We start from the raw sequence: 26618 nt of genomic DNA on the forward strand, positions 1-26618 counted from the left end.
TATGTGGATCAGTTCTTATTCTCCATGTATGTGGATCAGTTTTTATTCTCCATGTATGTGGATCAGTTCTTATTCTCCATGTATGTGGATCAGTTCTTATTCTCCATGTATGTGGATCAGTTCTTATTCTCCATGTATGTGGATCAGTTTGTATTCTCCATGTATGTGGATCAGTTCTTATTCTCCATGTATGTGGATCAGTTCTTATTCTCCATGTATGTGGATTGGTTCTTATTGCCAGAAAACTGCTTTTTTCTTTGCTGCCTATTATGAAATAATATGAAATAATGGTACACCTCAAGGTGAGTTTATTCTTGTTTATTATTCTTGCTATGTCTCTGCCTGCTTGGGTCGTATATAAAGTGCTTGTAGAGTGTTCCTCTGCACCTGTCTGGTGTCTGGTCTTCATGTAAGGTGCTCGGCCTGTCTCGTCCTGGAGAAGGAAACCGCCCTGGGATTTGTTGAAACATAATGTGACGTTTTCTCTCCGCGGTGGGAAGACTGATGGGGACACATGTGATTTATGTATTTAAATAAAATATGAAGATGATATACATGTGTGCACGGTATTATGTAGTAAATTCATTCAAGTGGAGGATGAGTGACTGTGACGTATATGGAAACAAATGGCCGCTCCCCTAATGATTGTTTCCATCTCTCACTCATCATCACATTATGACCGTGTCAACACTTGTGACCTGCACTTGAAGTTGTGTGTAGTGTAGGAGGAAGACAAGTCCCCCTTCCCGGACCCCGGTCTGAAGGAACGGCTCCAGCGCGGCCTGCGTCGGCTACGGAGTCCGCGTCCCGCTGCCGACGGTCTCCCTCAGACCACTTGAGTCCGGGATGAAAAGCAGCCTGCAGCTTTGAGAACCAATGAAGGAGATGACCCGCTCCTGGAAATCATCACGACAAGGTTTCATTGCTTGAACCAAGGCGGCAAAGACGTATTTTGAGTTATAATAACAATAATAATAATAACTGTAATCATATATATATATATATATATATATATATATATATATATATATATATATATATATATATATATATGAATTATATAATAGGCTAATTATTATGGCTTCGAAGTTTTGTTTGCATTGATGGAAGTGAATGATGAGCCTGCCGGTCCTCCGTTTAATCCACTTTATCTCTCACCATTGTTGGAGCAACAATAGTTAAAGTGCTGTCCAAACTGCTTTCCTGTTTGCAACTGTCAAACTGTTAACTGTGTGTGTGTGTGTGTGTGTGTGTGTGTGTGTGTGTGTGTGTGTGTGTGTGTGTGTGTGTGTGTGTGTGTGTGTGTGTGTGTGTGTGTGTGTTGCGGGTCTGCAGGAAGGACGCTCCGCAGTAATTATCGGCAGGTTGAGTGACTTGAATGAGAGGCAGGAAGTTCGAGATTTAAAAATAAAGAAACACTCAAACCTGACATCTTTATTTTTTTCCTACTGAAACTATAATTTAAGACAACACAGCTACAATTTTACATGAAAATAATAAACATCGTTTCTTGCACAATATTCAGCTTTAATTCACCACACTTTCACACTTTTGATTTTTACAGAAAAAAACTCAAATCATCAGATATAAATTAATTCTAAATTTATATATATATATATATATATATATATAAATGATATATACTACTATACTATATATATAGTATAGTAGTATATATAATTTCTGTCCATCTCCACATATTCCGGATGATTTGGGGCTTGGTCTCGAGTAAAGAAAGAGTGTAGTTGAGTTTTGGTTGCGGGGTCCCGGGTCTCCGAGCCGCGTCGTGTCGGGCTGTTAACCCGTCCTTGAATCGAATAATCTACTGTTCCAAATAAACACCGCGTCTGTGGTTCGGCTGATCTCCGGTCTGTGTTTATTCCAGCGGCGGACTCCTCAATTACCGTCCCGGTGTCCCATCAGCGGCCATCAGCTCCGCAAACAGCCGCAATCCACAGCGGCGGCCCTTCAAACCCGCTGATCGAATTAACGCGTTCAAAAGTGTCAAAACTTCACACGGTGCGTTCAGCGCGCGCGCGCGTGTGCGTGCCCGCGTGTTTCCTCATCTAATTAGAGGCCATTGACTAAAAGGGTTTGCAGAAAGTGTGAATGTGTGTTATATCAATGAGGCTCCGAGTTGAATTTGAATGCGCGTTAAAGTAAAGTTTAAATTGTTAGGGAAGCAATTATAAAGCAAAATAGGTGTAATTATATGAATCATAATAATAACGTATTAACTGTGTTGGTCGGGGACAGAACCTAGTAAAAAAAACAGTTTTTAATCCTTCAAAGTTTAGAAACGTGCATTACCAATTTAAACTGCTTCTATGTTCGGAAACAACGTGTGTTTAAAATACTAGAATGTTCTATTGTATTTATTATGCAATAATACGCTATATTGGGTGGTTTATTATTACTTTTTGTTTTCTTTAGACGTAAAATGAAACATAATTCGATTGTTTCTGACTTTCCTCAACTGTGCCTGAAGCGAATTTTCCGCTAGTGGGCGCTCGTGCCTTTCGAAAAACTCTGAGTGCACAATGAGCGCTCTCAATGCAACTGCACCGCGGGCTCCGTCCCGTCCTGTGTGTGTGTGTGTGTGTGTGTGTGTGTGTGTGTGTGTGTGTGTGTGTGTGTGTTAAATATATAACATTTATAATAATAATAATAATAATAATAATCATATTTCTAAAGTATAAAGACGGGAGCAGCGCGGTGTAAAAACGCCATTAATTGACATGGAGTCTGCTGCGGTGGAGTTCACCTTTATCGGCGTCACGTGATCGGACTGTGTGCGTTCATGTTTTTTATGATGTTTGAATCAGACAGAATATTCATCGACCTATCGACAAAAACAGGATCCAACTGTAATCTCGTCCCGAACCAGTTGCCCTGCTTGACTGACAGCGGAGCTCCTACTGACTTCCCCGCCGAGGGACCAATCAGCGGCGGCGGGGGGCGGGGCCTGGGCCAAACCAGCTCCACCAAATATTCCCAGTCGCGGTCCCTTGCAGTTACTTTGCATCCAGGTTTCGGAGCAGCGCCGCGGCATCATCCCTCCGTGTTCCGCGGGGCGTTTCGGGGATCTGCAGCAGGATTGAGCCGCAGCACTTGTTGGGACCTCGAGTATGAGAACTTCCATTCCAGCTCCTTTGATTTCTTCCATTCTCATTTTTGATCATTTTCCTCATTTTGACCACCCGACCTCATTGTTCAGCCCTCCTCATTTTTCTGCTGCTGTCACCCACAGTTTGTTGCTCACCACCACCACCTCCACCACCACCACCACCTCCACCAGCAGCAGCAGCAGCAGCAGCAGCGTCTGAAAGCAGGGGAATATCTCACCATTCCACCATCTCCGTCCCGGTTTTTTGGCCGTGCACTGCTGGACTTGAACGCAGGGGATTTATATTTGTGTTGATTTCATCCGCCGCCGGCCCGCCGCGGACAGCCCGCCGCCGTGCTCTGAGGGATGTACAACAGCGCGCTGTGAACACGGGGACGCACAGCCCCGCTGCCCGCTGAGTGAACTACTGCCGTGCGCCTGTTTGGAGCTCCCGTCTGGAGATGCTCGAGTCCGCCTGACCGGGGTTCGTGTCCGTGCGCATCCCCACCGGATCGGGATATAAGCCGAAGAAAATTGCCGCGGTCAGCCTTTTATTTGTGGAGCGCTTGTCCTCTGATCTATTTGTTTGTTTGCGCGTGTGGACATATTTGGTGATTTTTTGAGGAGGATTGTGCACCCGGAGGCGCGCAGGCTAACCATGGGGGACTCGATGTGGAGATATTATTTCGGAGTTTTGTTTATTGCCTTCAAAGTGGACTTGTGCCGGGCGATCATCCTGGAGTCCATCTACTGGAACACAACAAATACCAAGTAAGTGGACCCGAACCGCGCGGATCCGCGGCCCCGTGGCGCCGTGGACGCTTCTCCCGTGTGGCGACGAGTTCATGCCAGACCCCGTTGAAAAATAAGGCAGTTTTATTCTGGCTCGCTGGCTCGCTTGCCGCGCGTGGCTTGCTGATATGCGTAGAATATCAATAGTTATTTTTTTTATTTTTTTTAACAGAAACAACTCCCGTTCATGCATTGAGTAGAACAACAGCTCTCAGTAGCGCGATTTAACATTTTCATTTCTGCTCAGACTTTCTCCGCCTCGACGCACCGCGGCGCGTCTCCAAAGTCACATTTAGTCCAAATGAAATAGCCTCTCTAATAGTTGCTCATCTGTGAGCCGAGTTTCCCAGAGAAGCTTAATGGTCCGTTAAAAACCCGACATCGATCTGAACGCAGCTCAACTCCGTCACCACCGGGAATGAGCCCGAAATGATGAGACACCTGTCCGGGGAACAGAGCCCGCGTCCGGCCCTGCTCGGTGCTCCGCGGGCGGGTTGACTGGTCGGGGAGATTTACGCGCAGCGGCCCGCTCGGCCGCGCCGCTCAACCCGCCGCACCATCACCACTCTTATGTGTTCTTCGCTGGTAGATGTTAGGGAGTTTGTCCGCTCGGTGTGACGCGTTTTTGTTGTTTGAAGTAAAATCAATTTGAGGCTAACTTTATAGTCGATAATAATAATAATAATAATAATAATAATAATAAAAATGATAATAATATTAATAATAATAACGTCGATGGTAGTATTATAATTCATATCGGACTGTAACAGGTCCGGACCCGTTTCTTCCCTCGCAGTGTTTCACATATTGGATGTTATTTTCTCCTCCGCCATGAAGAGATTATTAATGAGACGTTGGAGAGCGATGAATCCGTGTTGTGTGAATGTGTTCGCGGGGCTGCCGGGACGCTCCGCCGGTGTACCGGGCCTTATAATAAACCATTCAAACCGCATTGTGGAGCGGATTAAAGCGGACAAATAGTTTGTGAGACGGGAACTTTGGACGGACCGAGCAGGCCGCTCGCTCTGAACGCGGCCGCGTCACGGCGCCGCGGAGGGAGAGTCGGGCGGGTATGTGTTTCTTCTAAATAGTGCGTTTGGACGGAGGAACCGGGCTCCGTACGGAGATCTCACATCAGCTCCGTTTGCCTCCTAAATGTTCGCAGAGGGCCAGAAAGGCGGTCCCCGCTCCCCGCCCTGCTCGCACCCGGCGGGGGGCGCCCCTCTTTGTGGCCGTTTCGTCACGGCCAAACTCGCTCAATAATTCAGCCCTTTGGCACCGGAGCAGCCAGAAACCCCCCTCCCCCTTTCTGTCTTTCCCCGGTGAAACACACACAATGACGGTCTAACAGGTGTCTGTTGTGACGTGGCCGGGAACGGCCTTGAACGGCCCGGTAACTTGTGCGCTGCAGCGCGCTCGGGCCTTGTCCGTCCGCGGTGCCCCGGACGTCGGTGTGCGCGGGGCCACGGCCGTCTGAATACACCGGGGCCACGGCCGTCTGAATACACACAGACGGCCGTGGCCCCGACGACGCGACACGGAGAAAACAAGCTTTTATTAACGCGGCGAGTTGTTTGCGCAGAAGTGATCATATTCATGTCGATAGACACAAGATACATGACGACGCTTCCTGAGCCTGAAACCTCTTATTTTTTCCACATTAGTTTATTTTTTTTTAAAGAGTTCACAACACACACACACACACACACACACACACACACACACACACACACACAAAGTCAACCGCGTCCAGCCTCGGAGGGAGTCCAGGACTACATGAGTCCAGGACTACAGGCCTCCCTTGGGCGACCACAGACTGGCGGGCATTCCGCTGAATTAGCGCGTGCATGTGCACATTCTTTGCTGTCCGGGCGGAGAGTTCAGAGGTAAAAGGCCACAGAGTGATATCATTGTGGGACTGCTATAGTCTCTGTGAAGAGCCTCGTTCTGTTCAGTTTCAGTTCAAGTCCTTCAGCTGAAGAAAAAATAACAACGTTTCCACACAAACCCAACACAGTGGGGACATTTCCCATCAGGCCTTGTGTCTCTCCTGCTGAAGTAGGCGAGTTACCTCTCACAGTCCATGCAGCTTACACACATTATTATATTATATTACATACATAACTTAACATCGCATCATAACCATCATCTCTACACAGGTCTCAGTCTGTCCCTCCGTCTGTCTGTCCCTCCATCAGTTTGTCCCTCCGTCTGTCCCTCCATCAGTTTGTCCCTCCGTCTGTCCCTCCGTCAGTTTGTCTGTCCCTCCGTCAGTCAGTCTGTCCCTCCGTCAGTCAGTCTGTCCCACCGTCAGTCAGTCTGTCCCTCCGTCAGTCAGTCTGTCCCTCCGTCAGTCTGTCCTCGTCCTCTTTGACTATTCAGGGGAGGCTGAATGTTAGAAATGTGAAGGCTGCGGGCCAGTCTAATGCCTTTGTGTGTATAGGCCGGGGGAGAGGATAAAGAAACATGGAGGCTCTCTCTCTCTCTCTCTCTCTCGCTCTCTCTCTCTCTGTCTCTCTCTCTCTCTCGCTCTCTCTCTCTCTCTCTCTCTCTCTCTCTCTGAGTGTGTCTGTGCAGAGAAAAAAGAATCCCTCCACAGGGCCCACGGCTGTGTCGATTAAACTTCATTGTTTGTGCTTTACTACGTTGCTGCCCCTTATGCATGAACCTACTGAGAAAAAAACAAGAGAGCCCCCCCCCCCCCCCATCTCACCATCACATCACACACCTCCTCCTTGTGGTAATCCATTTTGTAGTTGGGAAGGAGAAACAAAAGAGAGGCCTGCTTTACACGGTTTATGTAAAAGGAGCGCTCCCTCTCTTCCACTGCAGTTCATTAAGAGATTACAGAGAAGCCCGAAGGCCCTTTGTGACCGGGCACTGACGGGGGCACCTCTCTGGGTCCTTTTGTGTGTGTGTGTGTGTGTGTGTGTGTTGGGGGTGCGTATAGAGATGCAGGTCCATCATGAATGACTGACGAGGCCTTGTGCTGAATGTCGTAACGAAACCCTCCCTCTTCCTCCTCCCTCGCCCCCCACAGAGGAGAGAGAGAGAGAGAGAGAGAGAGGAAGATCAGTTGCTTTAATTTCGCTACATCGATCGGCCGGGTTGGCGAGGGGGAAATGGGGGGAGAGAAAGTGCAACGCTGCCATGTTGGACACAGAGTTCAGCGCGCCGGGGTCAGAGAGGTGAACGCTGCGTTTTAATGATCAGCCAGGAAAAGAGGTGATGATTAAGACGGAGTAATAAAAGAAGACATGAAACAGAGGGAGAGACGCTCGGGGCCCGCGGGGCCACACGGGGCCACGCGGGGCCACGCGGGGGGGTTACGTCCTGCCTGCTCACGACCCGTAGGCCTGGATTACTGGATGAAAGCTGGGCCAAGGGCCGCAGACACAACCAGACACACGGGACCTCCGTCCCCTCGGCCGACAGGGCCAAAGCCAGGGCCAAAGCCGGGGCCAAAGCTGGGCCAAAGCCGGCCGCTGTGAAGACTTCTGTGGATTAACCCCCACAATGCCCGGCGTGGCCTCTTTGTCTGCCCTGATGAATCCGTGCTTCGCAGCTGCACATTCACAGTCAAACAGTTGCTCTTGATCTGCACTAAATATTCGCCCTCCCCTCATTTTCACTGTTTCCTGCTAACATCGGGGCCACAGGAGGAGGACACGGGGGGACGAGACAGACAGACAGGCAGACAGACAGGCAGGCAGACAGATAGACAGATAGACTCGCAGATGAGAACTTTTTTGAGGGTTGTTTTTTTACTGCGACAGATGCAGCAGTCACGACCTCAGGAAGTAGATCCACAGTCCTCCTCCTTTTTTCCTTTTGCCCTAAACATTTCCCCTCCCCAAACTACTCCACACACACACACACACACACACACACACACACACACACACACACACACTAAAAAAAGACACCAAACTAAAAGGTGGTGGAAGACTAACGAGGTAAACAGATGTCACACGGCAAATGTACTTTCAAGTCTCCAGGAGTGTCGGCAGGGTTTGTCATGTAGGGACAAACACTTAACTTCCATTTCCATATTTCACTGAAAGATAATTGCATCCTCTCTCTCTCTCTCTCTCTCTCTCTCTCTCTCTCTCTCTATCTATATATATATATATATAGATATATATATATATATAGATATATATGCATACTGTGTTAGATTATGAGAACCGAACAAAACTGACTGTGAGGAGCGAGTTCAGCCACCTGTGGATCTTCTCACCTTCCCACCAAACGGGCCGACGGCATCTCAGAGACGTGTGTTGGTCGGGGAGGTGGAGGAGGGAGGGTGGGAGGTGGAGGAGGGAGGGTGGGAGGGGGAGGAGGGTGGGAGGTGGAGGAGGGAGGAGGGTGGGAGGTGGAGGATGAACACTGATGTGAGAAGGGTGGAGAGATGGGTGACTGCTGTCACCTGTGGTTCTACGTCCTGCTCCGGGTGGAGGAGGAGAACCACATGTGACATGACAGGAAGCTCTCAGCGATCTCACTGCAGCCGTCCCACGTTCCCAGTCCTGTCTCCATAGCGACCCCTGGTCCACCTGTAGGCTCTCATACCAACCTGACTTAAACACCGCTCTCCCACCTTCCTAGAACGAAATGTAACCAATAAACACATTTACAGAAGTCTTAGCTATTATTAAAATAATAAATCTTACACCAGCAACTTCAAAATTAAGTTCGATTTTTTTTTAATTCAGCAGCAAATTTCTCACATAGTTTTTAAAAATGGTTTTAAATGAGAAGGAATCAGTGTTTTTTTTGACATGTTTGGTGTTTTCTTTATCGCTAAATACATTTTTCTGTAGTTATTCTATCAACATGTAATATTACAGTTCATATTCATGTCACTTAGTTCTACGTACATGACCATGACATAAACAAGCTAAACAGTTTTACATCACACTTCCACAAGGACACGGGTTCCTTCACAAGTATATCATGTATTTCCTTGTTTGTATTTATACGACATACTGTGGGATGACTGCAGACAATACACTTAAACACAGACTCGAAGAGGGAAGCAGCCTTTAATGCGTCTAATGCCTCCTCTCCAGACCAGCAGCAGACCTCGGGTCCAGCAGGGCTGCAACCTCTTCAGGGCAGGAATATTTATGATGGGGGAGGTGGAGCAGGGCGGGGGTCAAACCCATTCACCATCATGGCTAGGCCTTTATTCCTCCTCTCCATGGATGCAGCGGCTGCATCAGGCTCAGGTAGACCAGGCCCTGATACCCCCCCCCCCCCCCCCCCCCCCATGAAGGCAGGACGCAGGTTTGGGGTTGTAAAGGCAGAGAAACATGATGCAGCTGTTGTGATAGCATATCTCATAAAACACAGTGTGTGTGTGTGTGTGTGTGTGTGTGTATAGGTTTAGTCATGTGTTCCTGCAGAGATAGCATTCATGCTAGCAGAGCAGCAGCTCCGACACCCTGGTTGATAGGATTGTCAGAAAACAGCAGAAAAACACCTGTTCACTGTGTGTGTGTGAGTGTAACGTGTGTGTGTGTGTGTAACGTGTGTGTGTGTGTGTGTGTAACGTGTGTGTGTATTCATTTTGACTTTCTTATCACCTTGAGTTACATTTTCAGACTTTTTTGTAGCGTGCACACACACACACACACACACACACACATGCATGCATGCTTTCACCCATCTACACAACACACATGCCGACTTCCACGCATGAATGAACACTTTCAACCGTGCACACACACACACACACACACACACACACACACACACACACACACACACAGCTCAGTGGAGGAGTCCCCCACGGCTTCTCTAAGGACCTCTCTCTCTCTCTCTCTCTCTCTCTCTCTCTCTCTCTCTCTCTCTCTCTCTCTCTCCCTCCCTTCCTTCAGACACACACATGAGAAGATGATGCCAGATGGCGCTGCCGAGCATAGACATACATACTCTCTCCACCCCTCTCTCTCTGCCTGTGTCACTGGACACACTGTACCACCACTGAGTGCGTCCCCCGGGGGCCGAAAAAAATATTCTCTCGGCCTAGTTAGCCATCGTGTGTGTGTGTGAGCTTGTGTGTGTGTGTGTGTTGCGCCGGAATAAAGAGAAGATGATGATGATGATGCTGTTGGAGACGGGAGGAGGAATAATGCATGTGTCCGTATCCGTGGGTTTGAAAGACAGACAGAGAGAGAGAGAGAGAGTAGTTCTGTGAAAGATGTTTTTATGTATATAAACGTGATTATGCGTTTCCGCTGCTATTTCATTAAGTGCTCTTTTTAATTATGAATGGACTGCCTTGCCACCCGGCCCCCCGGTGTCTCTTTGTAGTCGGGAAAACAGGAAACCTTCTGCTTTGTAGTGAGCTCATCTCAGTTTCTCCTGGAAAAGGGGTGAAAGGTCATCTGGAGATGCCCACAGACATTTGTATTTACAGTATATATATATATATATATATATATACACACACATATATATGATGATGCAGGTCTGCGTGGGAAAGACAAAAGAACCGGAGAAGGGGGAACCGGCTAGGTCACCTGGTCACCGCTATCCTGACCAAAATAATTGTGATTCACAATATTATCCCCATAATCATAAAAAAAAAACGCTTCAAATGACACTAAAACATACTGTTGTGAGAAACAGTCAAATAGTCTTAAATAGATGATCATTAATCATAAGGGCTCCCTGCATGAATAAAGGAGATCACATTAAAAACATTTCTTTATTTGTATTTTTCACTTCTCTTCCATAATAGTGAGTGAGAGAGTTTTTTTATCTCCACTCCTGAGACCATTAGTGGCTGATCAGAAATCATTTTGTTCAATTATTAACAATGCATCAGTCTCACACATGGACTGCTTACAGGTCTTTCATTCCCCTAATTGTAGAGGGAATTTAATTATTCTTAATCATGTAATTCATGATAAAGCTGCATCAATTACTTTCATTGCGAATTCATCTGCGGATTATTATTTAATATCATTTTGTAATGATTTCAGTGAATGAATTCATTGTCTGGGCTTTAACATGTCACACACGTCTGTGGCGATGTTTTATTTCTATTGCGTTGACTTCCAGAGAACAGAAGCAGCAGCTAGACTGACTGGTTTGAAGGTCTGGTTTTGTACATACTGGTTCATACTGGTTCATACTGGTGGACACGTCCAGCCTCGACGTCCCAGCAGACGTTCCCATCGTTCCTTCGGCACTCAGCCTCGCTTCACGCTTCTCGGCGCTCACATTAAATAGCAACATTATTTTAGGGAAGAATTTGGGGAAACTGGACTCCGCTCCCTGCAGGCTCCCTCGTCTGTCTGTTTTCTGCTGCTTCCCTCTTGTTGTGATTCTGCCTCGCCAAGTCAGGCTTTTATTGTGTTTTTAATTTTCTGTTTGGTATGCCAACGCCGTCCTGCCTTTTCCTCCGACACCCGGCGAGCCTTCTCCTCATTTAGCCGCTTCGTTATTCTCTTTTTCCATCGTTGCCACGACGCTGCAGAGAAGCTGCGATTTCATCTTTAGATCACTTTGCGCGTACACACACACACACACACACACACACACACACACACACACACACACACACACACACACACACACACACACACATCACGCTTTCCATTATCCTTCATCATCTAAAATTAATGGACCCAATCAGTAATTACCACATCAATAATTAAGCCAACTTGTCTTTTTTTGGAAGATATGGAGACTCGATGGCAAACACTCCAATCTGCGCTGCATAATGAATGACTTATCATCCTGTTTCTCTGCAGCTAACCAGTATCCTCTTCCTCTCTCCCCGTCTCCTGTCAGATTCGTGCCCGGCCAAGGCGTGGTGTTGTACCCCCAGATCGGGGATAAGTTGGACATTGTGTGCCCGCGCGTGGACGGCGGGATGAGCGACAGCGTGGAGTATTACAAGGTGTACATGGTCCCCCGGGAGCAGCTGGAGAGCTGCACCATCACCAAGGCCGACACACCGCTGCTCAACTGTGTCAAGCCCGACCAGGACGTCAAGTTCACCCTCAAGTTTCAGGAGTTCAGCCCAAATCTGTGGGGGCTGGAGTTCTTCAGGGGCAAAGACTACTACATCATCTGTGAGTACAAAACAACAAATTCCTATATATGGCTCAGAGTGGTGGTGTGGTTTCCTTATTCTAGTCAATAACTGGCCATCTGATGGAGGATTATGGGGGCGGGGTGATGGATAAATAAATGTAAGGTGTTTTTAACAGGACTTGACTTGAGAACGCTGTCTTGCATCATGTAAGATGAATGTTTTTATTTCGTGATCTTTTATCTATGCAGAGGAATCTTGATGCTAAAAGTCCATTGAGAGGAATGTGTTTCTTCTTCTACAAACGGGTGTAAAGTTAGGATCATTCAAAGTAAACCACCTCCGTGGACACGAGCAGCTCTGATAGGAGGACATGAGATGGTTACAGCTCTTCTCTGGTCACATGGTGCGGCCGTGGACGCCGTCCTGAGAGGAAGTTGTGATGGGCTCTAGTGACGGCCCCCCGGTTTGAAACATGGGAGGTGGACTGAACCATCTGCGTGGCGCTGATGGGGGTGTGTGTGCCGCAGATAGGACCATCTGTGATGCTCTGCCACGGCCATCTGTGAGCTGTCACAGTAGGGGGAGGCCATCTTTCTGAGTAGGAAGAGAGGAGGAGAGAAAAAAGATCCAAACCGTCTCTTGTGAGACAGGAAGTGGAGTTTGTGGAAGGTACCGGCACGTTGTGTGTGAACACCTCTTTAAAGTGCCTTCCTATGAAATGTTCCTCTGAGCGCCACGGCAACCAGAAGTCCTGCAGAGAGATGCGTCAAGCAGCTGTTTCACACAGACAGGTTCAGCCAGACATTATGCTCAATCACTTCTACTGAACTAACTTTAAAGTCAAACATGCAACAGTGGCTGCTGTTCGGTTGCTGCAGGCCTTTTCATGGCGGGGCACGTCTGCTGGTCTCACTGGTGAGACGCTTGTTTCAGCAAATACAGCTGTTAATTGGTTTTGGTGGTAATAGTTACCTGTGCAAGCAAGCATGAGCATCCAGATCTGGTTCTTACCTGGTGCCAAAACGCCGTCACCATGACACCTCCACCTCTTATATACAGTCTACGGGGCAAACACACACACACACACACACACACGTACGTTCCCTCGGAAGGCTGCAGTCTGTAGCATCTTCTCTGTGCACACACAGCTGTAGCAGTCCTCCTCTCTGCTGTACATCTGTACGTTGTTGTATCGCAGCCCGAGCAGGCGAGGAGATGGCGTCCGCCTCTCCGCCGGCTGGGAAAGTTCAATTCAGAGCTGGAAAAAAGAACACGGGTTGGAAAATGCAATTTTTGCAGGCCTTGCAAATTCCCTTTCTGCCGACCTCCCCCCCCCCCGGCCTCCGCCATCGCCGCCGTCCCGGCTCCCCAACATGCTAATGCGTAGCCTAAAGAGCTGTTTCTGCACCGGAGTGTGTCACGTTTTGCTGTTAATTGCTTCTTCTCTCCGGCCCCAGCTCTGCAGCTCAGCCCGCTGCATTGCACCGCTGCCATGTGTGCTCTTCCTTCTTCTTCGTGTGCTGCCTGGAGAAGCTCCGGCTGTGCCGGTAAACACTGGAGCTCACACACGGCAGCGAGGGAGCGAGGGTGTAGGTGGTTGTTTCGGGACTAATAGACACACGTACGCTCAGCGTTGGACTTCCCCCCGTGCACGTGAAAGCATCTCCATCTCACCGGTCCCCCCTGTGTGTGTGTGTGTGTGTGTGTGTGTGTGTGTGTTTGTCCCCCTCCAGCAGTGCTGCCCATGCTCCGTCGGAGTGTGACACTGCCTCAGAAAGTTCACCTCGAGGATTTCATTAGTCTCTAGGAGTGAGCACTCGATACGTAATTAATTAACCGCCGTTTAATCCTCCGTTTCTTCTCACAATCGCCGAGGCTCCCACATCAATGCTGCGCCGTCTCAACCAATTGGATTAGTGCTGCCTTGTGTCGAGTATTGTGCCAAGCCTGGACACCCCCCCACTCAAGTAGCTGTGACATCGTCCTCAGCATTTGTCTCTTCCTGTACCGTCCTGTGGATTCACGTTGAAGGGACGGCGGCAGATTTCCGTCACTGCGCCGATACGTGTGTGTGTGTGTGTGTGTGTGTGTGCGTGTGTGTGTGTGTGTGTACTTCTGCGTGCCTTTTTCTCTTTCAAACAGCACACAATGCTGCTCCAGCTGAGAGCAGATGAGTTTGATGTGATCGTTTGCGGCAGCATGGCCTGCAGCCCGAGAACGTAGCGAGCTGGATGATTCCATGAGCTAAAGAGGGAGAGAGGAATGAATAAGTAGGGGAAGGGGGGCGGGAGCCAATGAGAGGCAACGAGAGAGAGACAGAGAGAGAGAGAGGGGAGAAATAAAGCCAAAGGGAATGGGGCCATAAGAGAGGGAACGAGGGATGAGGAGCTGAAGAGGGCAGGAGAAGGACAAGGCTGCGTCTCCAGTCGGACGTTTCATCAGCACTGGAATCACCCGTTGCCACGGTCACAACAGAAAATTGTCCCGTCACCTCCCCCGCCTCGCCGCTCCGATCCTCATCGGGGAACGTTCCTCTCATTAAATATGATGTGAATTGAATATGTGCTGCAGGTTTTTGTGTGATTGAAAGGACGGCTTCTTGATTCAGCCCGATCCATCAGGTTCATACTGATTGATCGCTGGTGACATCATTGTTACACTGTGGAGCTAAAAACAAACTCAGTCACAGTCAGGTGTTTTCTGCACCCAAAGTTAGAACTAAGTCACTCATCACTGCTGTAATAACTGTTTCATGAAAGGGGTTTTGAATCATGGATTTTAAAGGTCGGTGTTTTGAGAGAGTCGTGGTCGTTATCAGATTATGCCCTGACCTTTGTCCGAGGGTCGCCGTGGTCCCTAAACGCAGAGGCCCCCCGTCATGGGTGATTAGGGCACAGGGAGACGATGCGTAGTCACCGGCCTGTAACCCCGGCACCGCGTTCAGATCAGAGCTGACTTTCTGGGACGCGCCGTCCATCCTGTTCATTCAGTCTGGTGTTCTGCCTCTTTAGCTCTGTTCCATTATGGCCAAGCATTGTCTGTTTTCGGAGCAGTGCATCGTGGGTTAATTATAGCCTACCAACAGAATACGACAGCAGAGCAGCTTTCAAAGTGGAGCACTTGATACGACACATCATTATCATATTTTAACTCATATTTGTACAAATATTTCATATTAACATGCCATAAAAAAGTTATGAAGTTATTCCACCTAATATCAAATTTAACTTAAGCTCATCAAAATGATAGAAATCGTATTTACCACCATTCAGAGAGCGTATTTACCGCTCTCTGAATGTTGTTAGCTAAACTACAAATGCTACTCTGAAACTAGCTCTAAATGCTAGCACAGTTATCTGTAGCATTGGAGGCTAGCATAAAATGGAGCTTTATCTGGATTATAGCTCATGATTGATCGTTAGACACAAGGAGATTCTCCAGCCCTGATCTAATAACAGGAGCAAATTAAGTAAATTAGGGTAAATGAAGCTAAGGAGGGGGGAGGGGGGGGGGTTACACATGGCTCTTACAGACAGACACTCAAAGTGAGGCCTTTCACAGATTTCTACCATTTGTTTGAGACAACATGTGACCCGTGTGTGTGTGTGTGTGTGTGTGTGTGTGTGTGTGTGTGCTGGACCATTTTTTACGGCCCCACTCAAGCTGTCACTTTGGTCTCAAGCGGTACTTTGTCACTGCTGGTGAGTGATTTTTCCTGATGGCCTTTTTTCACCTGTTGTGGAGCCTGTTTTTGCATTTGTGTGTGCGTGTGTGTGTGTGACTGTGTGTGTGTGTGTGTGTGTGTGTGTGACTGTGTGTGTGTGTGGGACCGGTCTCCTTCAGCCCCAAAAACCCTGTCTCAACCACATGGCCAGTTGCTCAGGAGAGGGAAACTAGACTGTGTAATTCAGAGATGGAGTGGATGAACATCAGATGTAGCTTTTCCCGTGTCGTTGTTCCTCTCTGCTGAAGGTCACACACGAGATGAGGTAGTGGGTTAATCTTTCCAGCTATTTCTTTTCTCTGCTCCCCTCCTGTCTGTGCGTGTTACCCCGACGCTGTAAAGCCAACTAGTTGGTGACTAAATCCATTTGTGAGGGTCTTGTATGACCAGGTCTGTCCCAGCCCCCCACCTCCAGCGTGTCCCTCAGGACGGCATCATGGATTAGCTGGTTAGCTCTACAGCTAGTCTGTCAGCCACTCCGGCCCGGCCTCGTCTGGACTGCAGGGCCAAGTCATCCGGCCGGCTTTAGCCCGTTCAACAATCACATTCTGTTTAAATCCAAGTCAGGCTTGCCGGGGCTGCAGCTTGGCATAGTGAGTGTGTGTGACTCCACATTTAAAGGGGAAGAAAAATGTAAAGCTTCAACTCCAGATTGAAGGATTTTTTTCAGACATCTTTGAAATGTCAAGGAAATGTAGTTACAACAACGTTTTTTGGAGGCTTGATGAGGATATAGATTTTTCTTTGCTTCAGCACAAATGTATGTTGATGAAGAAGAAGAGAACAAAGGAAGGAGGCGATACGTGTGTAGCAGACCTAAACACACTCATCGCCCCTCTGTGAACTCTGACCTCTCAACGAGTGCTTATGAGCGTCGACTCGACATCATGCCTCCAACACACCGTCGCCGTGCTGACCACTGCAAAGTAAACAGCGTTGGTTAATGACATCTTGCGGGATTGTAAAATTCATGTGTGTTGTGCTAACAGGTTTATGAAATGAACACACAAACACACACACACACACACAGGAGCACAAGCCTTTAAGGAGCTTTGTCTGTAATGTGCTTTTCCGTCTCCACTGGAAAGCCATAGGTCAACTCGAGAGGGAGACTGGAGGGGGAGAGAGGAGGCGAGATGGAGGGGGAGGGAGGAGGGAGGAGGGAGGGAGGGAGGGAGGGAGGGAGTCCTTGTTAACATGCTCTTTGTGTCCGCTCCCATCACCGTCTCATTGAAACGAGGGGATTCGGATCAAAATGATTGGTAGCTGGGAGGCTGCAAAGAGAAAAAAGAAACCGGGTAGAGGAGAGAGAGAGGGAAAGCAGCAAACTATGCAGAGCTTCTTTTTTCAAAGCTATTTCAATCGGGATCCCAGCACCTGCGTTTCAATTCCCCTGCAGTGTGATGGGAAACAACTTGGAGTGCAGCAGGGATGAGAAGGAGGACGCATTCTGGGGTAAAATGGGGAGACGGCGGCGGCTGCAAGGTGGCGGCCCAGGAGAGGAGGAAGCCGGGATGACGGGGTGTTGTTCAAGGGAGGGGAGAGAGCAGGAGAGGGAGGGGAGAGAGGAGGGAGGGGATGGCGGTCAGCGTGGTGGGGGCCGTCGTGGCTGGCGGGAAGCCAAGCTGCTAAGCCCCGGCAGCTCGTTAGCCTCTGTGTTACTGACCTGATAGACCACAAGCCCTGCTGCCCCCCCCCCCCACCTTTCATCCCCGTTCCCAGCCCCCCCCCCCCCCCCCCCCCCCCCCTCATGATACAAGCCAGCCGTAGTGCTGCCAGCAGCCTCCAGGGGCAGCGCAGATAAAAGCAGAGAGGCAGCTAATAGGCTTGAAAGCATTCAGCTCATTGAGCCCTCTGAATGCTACGTTAGCTTCTCTCAAGCTAGCTGTAAGTGCTAGCACACTTATCTGGAGCCCTTTTCTTTTCCTGGCTGTTTGGCAGTTATATGAACATCCAGCTGATTAAGCTGTGCGTGTGTGTGTGTGTGTGTGTGTGTGAGGGAGACGTCTTGCCCCGCCCCTCCACATTCCTCCACCAACATCTGCTGCTTGTCCCTTAAACACAGTGTTTAGCGGTGCACTGCTGTTTTCTCCTGGGTTTGATGTGTTTTTAGACCCTTTAAGCTGAGCTCATCTGAGGGCCGTTGGGGTATTTATCCCTCTGTTCCCTTCATTTCTCTCCTGGAAAAATGCCCTACTTCTTGTTTTTACACTAATTTCCATCCCTCTCCTGATTTGTTCTGATGTTGTCAGCAGGTCGTTCCTTCTTCTTCAGCCTGGCAGCCACGTTAGTTTGAAGATCTGTGCATTTGAGGGCTTTTTAAAATCCAAAAGTGTGTTCCTTAATAACTGGCTACCTCTCTCTGGAGTGCAGTTAGTGCTAATGCACGATAAGCCGCCGAATTTCCCGTGGCTTGCGAAGAGGGCCGCCATCATGGCAATGCACTGGTTTCCCCTCTCTCAGTCTCTCACCTCCCCTAACAGCCTCCTTCATGAGGCCCATCAGCACAGTTAGAGGTATTACAGTCACAATTACTCAAGTTAATTGACTTTGGGGATGTGAACGATCCCACCGGAGCGGAGCATCCGAAGTGATGAGCAGGTGAATTGTGATTTTATTAAAGGCGATAAGACTCCTATCCTTCCTCAGAGGAAGCCTCTGTTGTCTTTGGGAACTGGCTGTTTTTCTGAGATAGACTCAAGGCGACAGGGCATGGGATGATAGAGGCTTTTATTGTGGAGTGCAATAAAAACACTCACAATTGATAGTGGTGGATTTCCATTATCAGGATAATGGTAAATATCATCATGAGTGACCTGAAAACGCTGTTGAGCTCGCTGTCGTCGTAGAGAAGTGAAAAGTAAAGCTTGGTTTAAAACAATACAAAAATATATTTTATTAAATAAATAATAATAATAATAATGATAGTAATAACAATACATTTTTTATTCACAACGCATTTTTCATTAAAAAATCACAAAGTGCTAAATGCTAATGAATTATTTATTCATCCTTTATTTGTGCAGGGCGATGTTATGATTCATGATCATCATCTTTAAGACTATTTCATTGTTTTTCAATAAAGAAGTATAAAGAATAAAATATTTTTAAAAAGAAATAATTCAATTCTAAATTAATATATACATAAAAATAATCAATGTCTTTCTTAACACAACGTTAAGTTATACCAGTATGTGAACGTGTGGTTTGAGAGTTTTAAGCATATTTTGATGCAGTGACAGCTGATCTAACCTCGTCCCTCTCTTCCTGTTGCAGCGACATCCAACGGCACCATGGAGGGCATCGACAACCAGGAGGGGGGAGTGTGCAAGACCAAGTCCATGAAGATAATCATGAAAGTGGGGCAAAGTGAGTATTGTGTTATTGAGTTGGGGCCGCGAGCGCCTGCAGGCGTACGCAGGCGGCCGCGGTGTGAGCACTAGCACGTTGTGAAAAACTGTGCGAGACTCTGAAAATGCCCTAATAAGGTCGTAGGAGGCTTCGCGGCTCCATCGTCTCCATGACACCTGGGGCTGCGAGGGGGCCGGAGATGTAATCTAGCGGAAACCCACTTGCACACTATCGCGTATGCTTGCATGCACACACGCACTGGAAGCATCTGCTGCTCTCCACTCCTTCAACTGGAAGGCTTTCTACACATGCACATGTAGATTAGAGGCACACAAACACACACTTCTCATGACCTGACCCTCCATGTGTGACACACACACTCTACACACACATCAGACCCTATTCTCAATTACAGCAAGGATTATTCCTAAAGCGACACCGGCGATTGGTGAAGGTCAGGGAATGAATGGAAGCTCAGAGGAAGAAAGAGGAGAGAGCAGGCCGTGAACGGTCGTGGGGATTGGCTCAGCCGTTAAATAGAACTTGAAACCAGCTCCGGTGTTGAGAGCTGCTTGCAAATCAATAGCTTTATGAAATAAAATGTACTATAAGTGTGGTTTGACGGTGCGAGGGTTGGAAAAGCGGCTTCCAAAGAGCAGATGCTTCACACACCGTTTAGTGTGACTGTGTCGGAGTCTGCCACCACACATACTGACAGAAACTTTAGCAGCAAACCATCCCAGAGCAACAATCTGCATGAATGACATGAAGGGTTTGCCTCATTCACCTATTTGAAGAAAAACATTTCAATTTGAGCAAGAAATTCACGCTGTGACACCTAAGACTGTCAGCTGATCATCTTCCTGTTGTCATGACGATGCTCACATTAGTCCAGAGACCGGACAAGACTATGTGGGAAACCAGAGACTTGATTATGGTCTCCTGGTGTATCTGTGACTTTAACATGTACACAGCAGCAAAAGTTGTTATTTCAGGCCTGATGGATGAAACCGTGTTGGTGTCTTCATGGAGATAAGCCTCTAGAATGTGTGTCATGATTAAACACAAACACAGCATCAACCTTCATGCGACAACAGGGACAGAGATCCCCGCCAGACTGAACCATCTTAAATCTCTCAACACGACAGTGAAAAATAATAATTTTGATGCATCTTTTCTGCATCGTTTCAGATCCCTCTGACCCCATCTCACCCAAAGACAACCCCACCAGAGTCCCCTACTCTCCCAAGCCCTCGGATGACAAGGATACCTACAACCACAACGATGTGGTGAAAACAGGTGAGATTACCTACTTGCAGTTTAAATCCCAGGAAATTGGTAATTGCATGGAAGGATTTATGGCTAAGTGTGTGTGTGTGTGTGTGTGTGTGTGTGTGGGCGAGACCCATTGAGGTGTGCATGTGAAAGTGAAGGAGAGAAAGGTCGGCAATTCATCAGGCAGTAATTGAATGTTGCCCATAAAAGTGATAGGCATCTCCGGCCTCTCAAGGACTTAGAAGGTATCTCCACGCTGGCCCCCTTCCAGCCTTAACCCGACGCTTAAGTGACATTTCAGGAAAATGATCTGATCGCTGTCTGCCATCTTTTTAACGACCTGCTCTTAGTACAGACACGCGCTTGTTTCTGCACCCAATCACAACTCACCGGCTGCATGCCGACCGCTCTTCCCTCCGCTATTAGATTGCAGTTCAAAACCTCCCCAGATAAATCCCACCGGCAATTTCCGCAGCGAAGAAGAAACAGGAAGAAACACGCTGACCTACATGAACGGCCCTGGCTCATTGGGGGCGTGGCCTCACCTGAGTCTTTATGTCCTCACCCCCAAATCAAGCATGCAGATAGCCGTTAAACCCACGCCGCCATCATTCTCTGCAGACGTCAGCATCTTGCTCTCTCCATTTCCCTGTCCTCTCCGGCTTTTTAATGTCTCAGCCATCCATCCCGCCAGCTATCACAACCATATGGGCGTCAGAGTGCTGTGGGCAGGACGTCTGAGGCAGCATAATCCTCTTGTAAAACAAAGGAAGGGTCCTTGCGTTGGGCCGGCTGCCATTCCGTATCCTCTCCCCCTGCATCGAGATGCGATCAGGCCCTCAGGACGACAGCGGCAGACAGGGAGACACGATCATCCCGCCCGCCCAGGAAACACGCTCCCGTCCTGGGGAGGACAGAACAAACCCGCCCTCGGGTTGTTGGACGTGGATCAGAATGTCCATCACACAGCTTGGCTTTCATAATTAATGCCGCGGGTTGACATCGAATCGCTCGTTCTTATCTTCTTCCCGCTGGGGCCGTTAGTTAGAAAAGGAATTTGCTTTTTTATGTCTTTCAAAATGCAATTTATCTAAGTGCCATTTGCCTGCATCCAGCCCAGCCGCTGTATCTCCGATCAGGCTGCGCTTGCCCTACTTTCAAGGTTGCAGTCTTCACTGGATGAATTTGAATAGCCGCCGATCGAATGTGACCTTTATACCAAAAGCCCTCCGCAGTCAGGCTTCGCTCTCAGCCACCTCGCTGCTGATCGCGACGCCTTCGCGGTGACACGATGAAAAGACTGGAGGATGAAAGCAAAGGGCAGGAGTAAGCAGCAACTTTGTTTGGATCCTCAAACAGCATCTGAGATCACGGCTTCCCTTCAACCTCCTTCTGCAATGGATGGCCCCATCACACACGTCATCTGCACATGATTCAGTCAGACTCATTAGTGGAATATCAGTGTGAATATATTGTCACAGTGTCTCTATTTGGATGATTATCTCACCTCTTCCTGGTTACAGTTTGTTTTGACCGTTGTCTGACGATGTAAGTGAGGTTTTATAGCTTGACTCGGCTAGTTTACTCATTTGACTCATGTTGCCCTCTCTCTATCTCTCTCTCTCTCTCCCAGGTGTAGCGCCCAGAGAAGGCACCGACAACGACACCGGCGGAAAGTCCTCCAGCGTCATCGGCTCTGAGGTGGCCATCTTTGTCGGCATCGCTTCGGGCAGCGTCATCTTCATCATCATCATCATCATGCTGGTCCTGCTGCTGCTCAAGTACCGGCGGCGGCACCGCAAGCACTCGCCGCAGCACGCGGCCACGCTATCTCTGAGCACCCTGGCCACGCCCAAACGGAGCGGAGGCAGCGGGAACAATAACGGCTCGGAGCCCAGCGACATCATCATCCCGCTCAGGACTGCTGACAGCGTCTTCTGCCCGCACTACGAGAAGGTCAGCGGCGACTACGGCCACCCGGTCTACATAGTTCAGGAGATGCCGCCTCAGAGTCCGGCCAACATCTACTACAAGGTCTGAGCCGGAACTTTTCAAAGCAAGAGACAAACTGGAACAATCCCGGGCAGAGCGGGTTTTTAGTTTTGGCTGGCACCGACGGCACGCCCGCAATGACTCTCTCTCTCTCTCTCTCTCTCTCTCTCTCTCTCTCTCTCTCTCTCTCTCTCTCTCTCTGTCATCTCCTCCTCGTCTCTGATTTTTTTTCGTCACTCCTTTTTTCCTTCCTCAAAGTTTGGCTGATAGCTGGTGGTCTGGCTGGGTCCCGGTCTGCTGCCGGCCGGTGGAGGGCCGGAGAGGAGGCTCACTGCTGCTGCTCTCCGGGGTTCTTAGGAAAGAGAGGATTCTTTCCCCCGATGCTGCTCCATGTTTTGTTTTGAGGACCGTTTGAGTGTTGCGGGGTCAGAAAGGTCGACAGATGCACAGTTTTTCTTCTTTTTTCTCGGATTGGACGGATGGACGGATGTATAGACGTGAAGGTTTACTGGCGCGAGAGGAGGGGAAGGAATTCTTTTGGCTTCGCCTTCAGAGAGACTACTGCTTGGAGAAAGAGAGGAATTCAAAAAAAGGAGTGAGGATGAGATGTAAAGGAGACAACGGGCTGACCATGAACTCACTAAATGGCCCTTGATGCTCACTAGCCAGACAGACTCTGTGGATTTACCAGTGGGACGAGGAAGGAGAGCGATTCTTACACCAGTCCTCTCCGGGACTTCACTGAGCGACTCACACCCGTTCACCTGCCACCCACATGCTCACCATCACACCTGCATACTCACCCACACGCACAGACACACGGCCTCACCAGTCAATGTGAACTGCTTGGGTTTAAGTGTGCATCGCACCATTTCTCCCAGATATGTTTCCAGCATCGTTCAGATGTTACTTGAAGGTCTTAAGGCAGAAAAAAGATTTTTTTTGCACCGTCGTATCTGGTTTTCACACCCTGGTGTAGTTTTAGTGACGTCATATCCTTTGTGAGGTTTAAACACAAGCGACCCCACAGTGGCGTGGGGTGGCGAGAGCGCCTGTCAGGTCTGCCCAGGTGGCTCCTGGGAAGAGTGGAGGACTTTCATATACATAGAGCAGCACTTTTAAGCCCCTTTTTGGTACCTCCACTCTTAAGAGAGACAGTGATGGCGAGCGTTGGGAGAGCAGCTGTATCCTGTCAGATTTAGTAGTGAGGGCTCACCTCCGCTTCTCTACATCCTGGGCTTTTCACACGGGAAGTGTTAGGGGCAATAAGAAATCCAATTGGCCTTACTGCCTTTTTTTTGCATCAGGTGAAGAAGAGGCCCGAGATCTAGTTGAGGTCAGCTTAGCTGGCTGAAACTGCTCTAGGTACTGTCATGTTTACCCCTGGGAGTGTAATGATGATTAAGGGTGCCCCGAGGGCCAGGATCAGTGTGACCGGTGCTCTCCTATTCTTATTAAAAAAAAAAAAAGCACAGGGACATCTTACATTGTCACTGTTTCTCAATCTCCATTAGCATTTCCATATTGTGAGTATTTTATTTTTTTCTTTTTTAATAGATGTACATTTAAAAGGACATAACGAAGACGAAAAATCAAATAAAATCAAATAAAAAGCAGAATTTATTTATGATAGACACAGAGCACAGGTGTTGTCAGGCGGGATGGACAAGTAGTGGACGTAATGTTAATATATTATGGTATAAGTGCACATTATGCAATCTAGGTTTTTGATTATTTCATATCTCCAAGTCCAGTATTTTTCATGAGCGCTCGTCCACAGACACAGGGCCTGGGAAAGAGGACCGGGTGGGGGAGGGGGGGGGGACCCAACAGGGAGTAGACTCATCTGACCCAAAATAGCTCACATTGGTGTACACAAGGGCAGAGTAGCTGTGTCTCCCACACTCACTCAGAGTAGCATCTCCCAAAGGATAATTCTCATGAACACCCAGTGACTCTCCTCATACACACCTTTCATGTTTCCCTTGCATGTGTGTGTGTGTGTGTGTGTGTGTGTGTGTGTTGAACAAGTCAGTGACTTCACATTCATTAATATCTTTGGCTTAGGATCATAATCGTGACTTAAGCTGTTCCCAGAACATGTATCAGCCCATCATCATAGTTTGTTCATAACGAACATCAAATTTCACCGAAAAAGCCAAGCCTTGTATGATCTGAGGTTTGTGCCTCTAAGAGGCTACAAAATCTGCAAATATGCAATTCTTATTTATTTTTTTAATCGATTCTGAGAAAAAAAAAACACCTATGGAAAGTGTTCTTAACCACTGAAAGATGTAACAACAAACAAATGACACAAGACTAGCAAAGTATGTCACACAAGACTAGCAAAGTATGTCACACAAGCCTGCTGTTAGTTTTTATTTCCTGCATTCTTTGTAGTATCATTTTAACCTTTTTTTCTGTTTTAACTATGTGCCGTAGTTCAAAGGTAAACTGTGAAAAATGAAACCATTAAAAAGCATATATATCACACCTGAACAGGTGTTTAAGAAAATATGAAAAACAGACACACACACACATACTACAAAGAAATGGCTGTTTAGTTGCTGTCTGTCTGCGGCCGAATATGACAATCTTATTAGTTTATTTGAATCTGACGTCCTTTTCTTAGCTGCCCCTCGACTAACGCTCTCCCAACATTGACCCGCTTTGGTTCAACCTGCTATGAAACGTTGCAGCAATGCTGTGAGAGTCTTAGCCTAAAGGCTAGGAGAAGCACCTCAGGCTACTGTAAAATGCCTTGCTCGTATGGTCAGCCCTTGGTCACTTGACTCAGTAATTTTGCACCGTACTTCTGTAGGTAAGAAACTGTAAATACATTAATGTTTGTATTGTATATGGATCCTGGGTTGTTACAATAGCCTTATTCACCTTTTTAGGAAAGTAAACACAGAAAAGAAGTACAGAAAAAAATGGAATACACTTCAGTAAAACAGAGCCTACTACTTTTTTGGTAAATAGCTTATGTAAATATTGACCAGAACCCAATAAAAACATTTTTTATAAACTCTTCAAGTAAGATGTTTTGTATAAAATTTGAATTTTTTGCTATGTATTTTAGCTAGCGCTCGATGGAAAGCCCGTGTCCTCCCCACTCCCTCCCCTTTTGCACTGTTTCCATGGTAATTTGGTTTAAAAAAAAGAGAGAAAAGTTGCCAAACCGACTGCTGCATATTTGTGCCATAAGTGTGTACCATAAATATTTATTGAATTAGTTTCTTTTTTTGTTCTGTTTCTGATTTAACTCCAGTCCAGTTTGTAAGTAACACAGTATTATATTTGCATTGTTTGTCGTCCCCCCTGGTTTTCTTTAGTCATGTCATGGTTACCGGGTGGCTGTAGCCCTGTTCTCCCCTCCCTTGCAGTATGAGATGGCCAGGCTGTGAAAAAAATGGATTTAACATTCAAAAATTTAAAACAAGTTCAAAGTGAGGATAAATGACACACATTCCACCAGTCTGTTACAAACTGAAAATGTTTTTCAATAAAATGTTTTTCCTATGGACGCGCTGTCTGTGTTGCTTTGTTGCTTTCAAACCGCGTGAATGAAGAAAGTCGATTTTTTTATTGTTTTCGGACAACTTGACAGTAAAAGACTTGACGTGACAGATTTATTTATTTATCTCAGTGTATAATCATGGCATACAATCCACCGCTCCATTTCATTTCCACAATATTAAGAACATTTTTGCACATTGAACATTTTATTTTTGTAAGAACTGAAATGTGAAACCAGATTTGTATTTTTTATTCAAGAAAATATCCTACATGGTCAAATATAAATGGAGTAGTCTCTGGTTTCTCCACATAGTCTGGTCTGGTCTCTGGACTAATGTGAGCTACTATCGTAGACAACATGTTTCCTCCATTTCTGATCCAGCAACACCATGACGACAGGAGGACGAGCGCAACGCTGATAGGCTTTCGCAACACAGCGTCACACGAATCTCTCTTGAGTTCAACTCTTGGGGTAGCGTCCACGCAGACCGTTAGTTTCCACTACAAGCTTTAAAATAAAAATGTGCTGTATCCAAGATAACCCCAACAACCTCATTATCAAAGCATTATTATTTTTCCACAGGCTGAGCAGTAATATTTTGAGCAAATTGAATTGATACAGGAACGATCTTTCTTAATTGAAAGTATGGGGCCAAGTCGAAATCGTATCAGTGGGACGACGGTTGCTCTCGGAGAACAAGCACAGGGCCAAATTGTCACTAAGCTGATGAGTCAGCGCATATATCCAGGCAAATAGACTGTATAAGCAGCAGCCATGCTGCTGGTGAGTCAGGAGGAGAAGCTGC

At 47.5% G+C, this 26618-nt stretch overlaps 1 protein-coding gene across 1 annotated transcript; it reads left to right on the forward strand.

The window, feature by feature from the left end:
* Nucleotides 1-3034: 3034 nt before the first annotated feature.
* Nucleotides 3035-25817, forward strand: efnb2a (ephrin-B2a). Its single transcript, XM_084023563.1, has 6 exons — nucleotides 3035-3126; nucleotides 3251-3877; nucleotides 11705-11988; nucleotides 18952-19044; nucleotides 20218-20325; nucleotides 21935-25817. Exons 2-6 carry the CDS (start codon nucleotides 3765-3767, stop codon nucleotides 22339-22341), a joined length of 1005 nt encoding a protein of 334 aa, XP_083879689.1. The 5' UTR covers nucleotides 3035-3126; nucleotides 3251-3764; the 3' UTR covers nucleotides 22342-25817.
* Nucleotides 25818-26618: the final 801 nt, after the last annotated feature.

The sequence above is a fragment of the Eutrigla gurnardus genome, assembly GCF_963514095.1.
Source record: "Eutrigla gurnardus genome assembly, chromosome: 12".
In the NCBI taxonomy this organism is placed as follows: domain Eukaryota; kingdom Metazoa; phylum Chordata; class Actinopteri; order Perciformes; family Triglidae; genus Eutrigla; species Eutrigla gurnardus.

Coding starts and splice junctions, on each gene's coding strand:
- efnb2a (XM_084023563.1), top strand. CDS start 3,765: ATGGGGGACTCGATGTGGAGATATTATTTCGGAGTTTTGTTTATTGCC. Junction 3,878..11,704: donor TGGAACACAACAAATACCAA/GTAAGTGGACCC, acceptor GTCTCCTGTCAG/ATTCGTGCCCGGCCAAGGCG. Junction 19,045..20,217: donor AATCATGAAAGTGGGGCAAA/GTGAGTATTGTG, acceptor GCATCGTTTCAG/ATCCCTCTGACCCCATCTCA.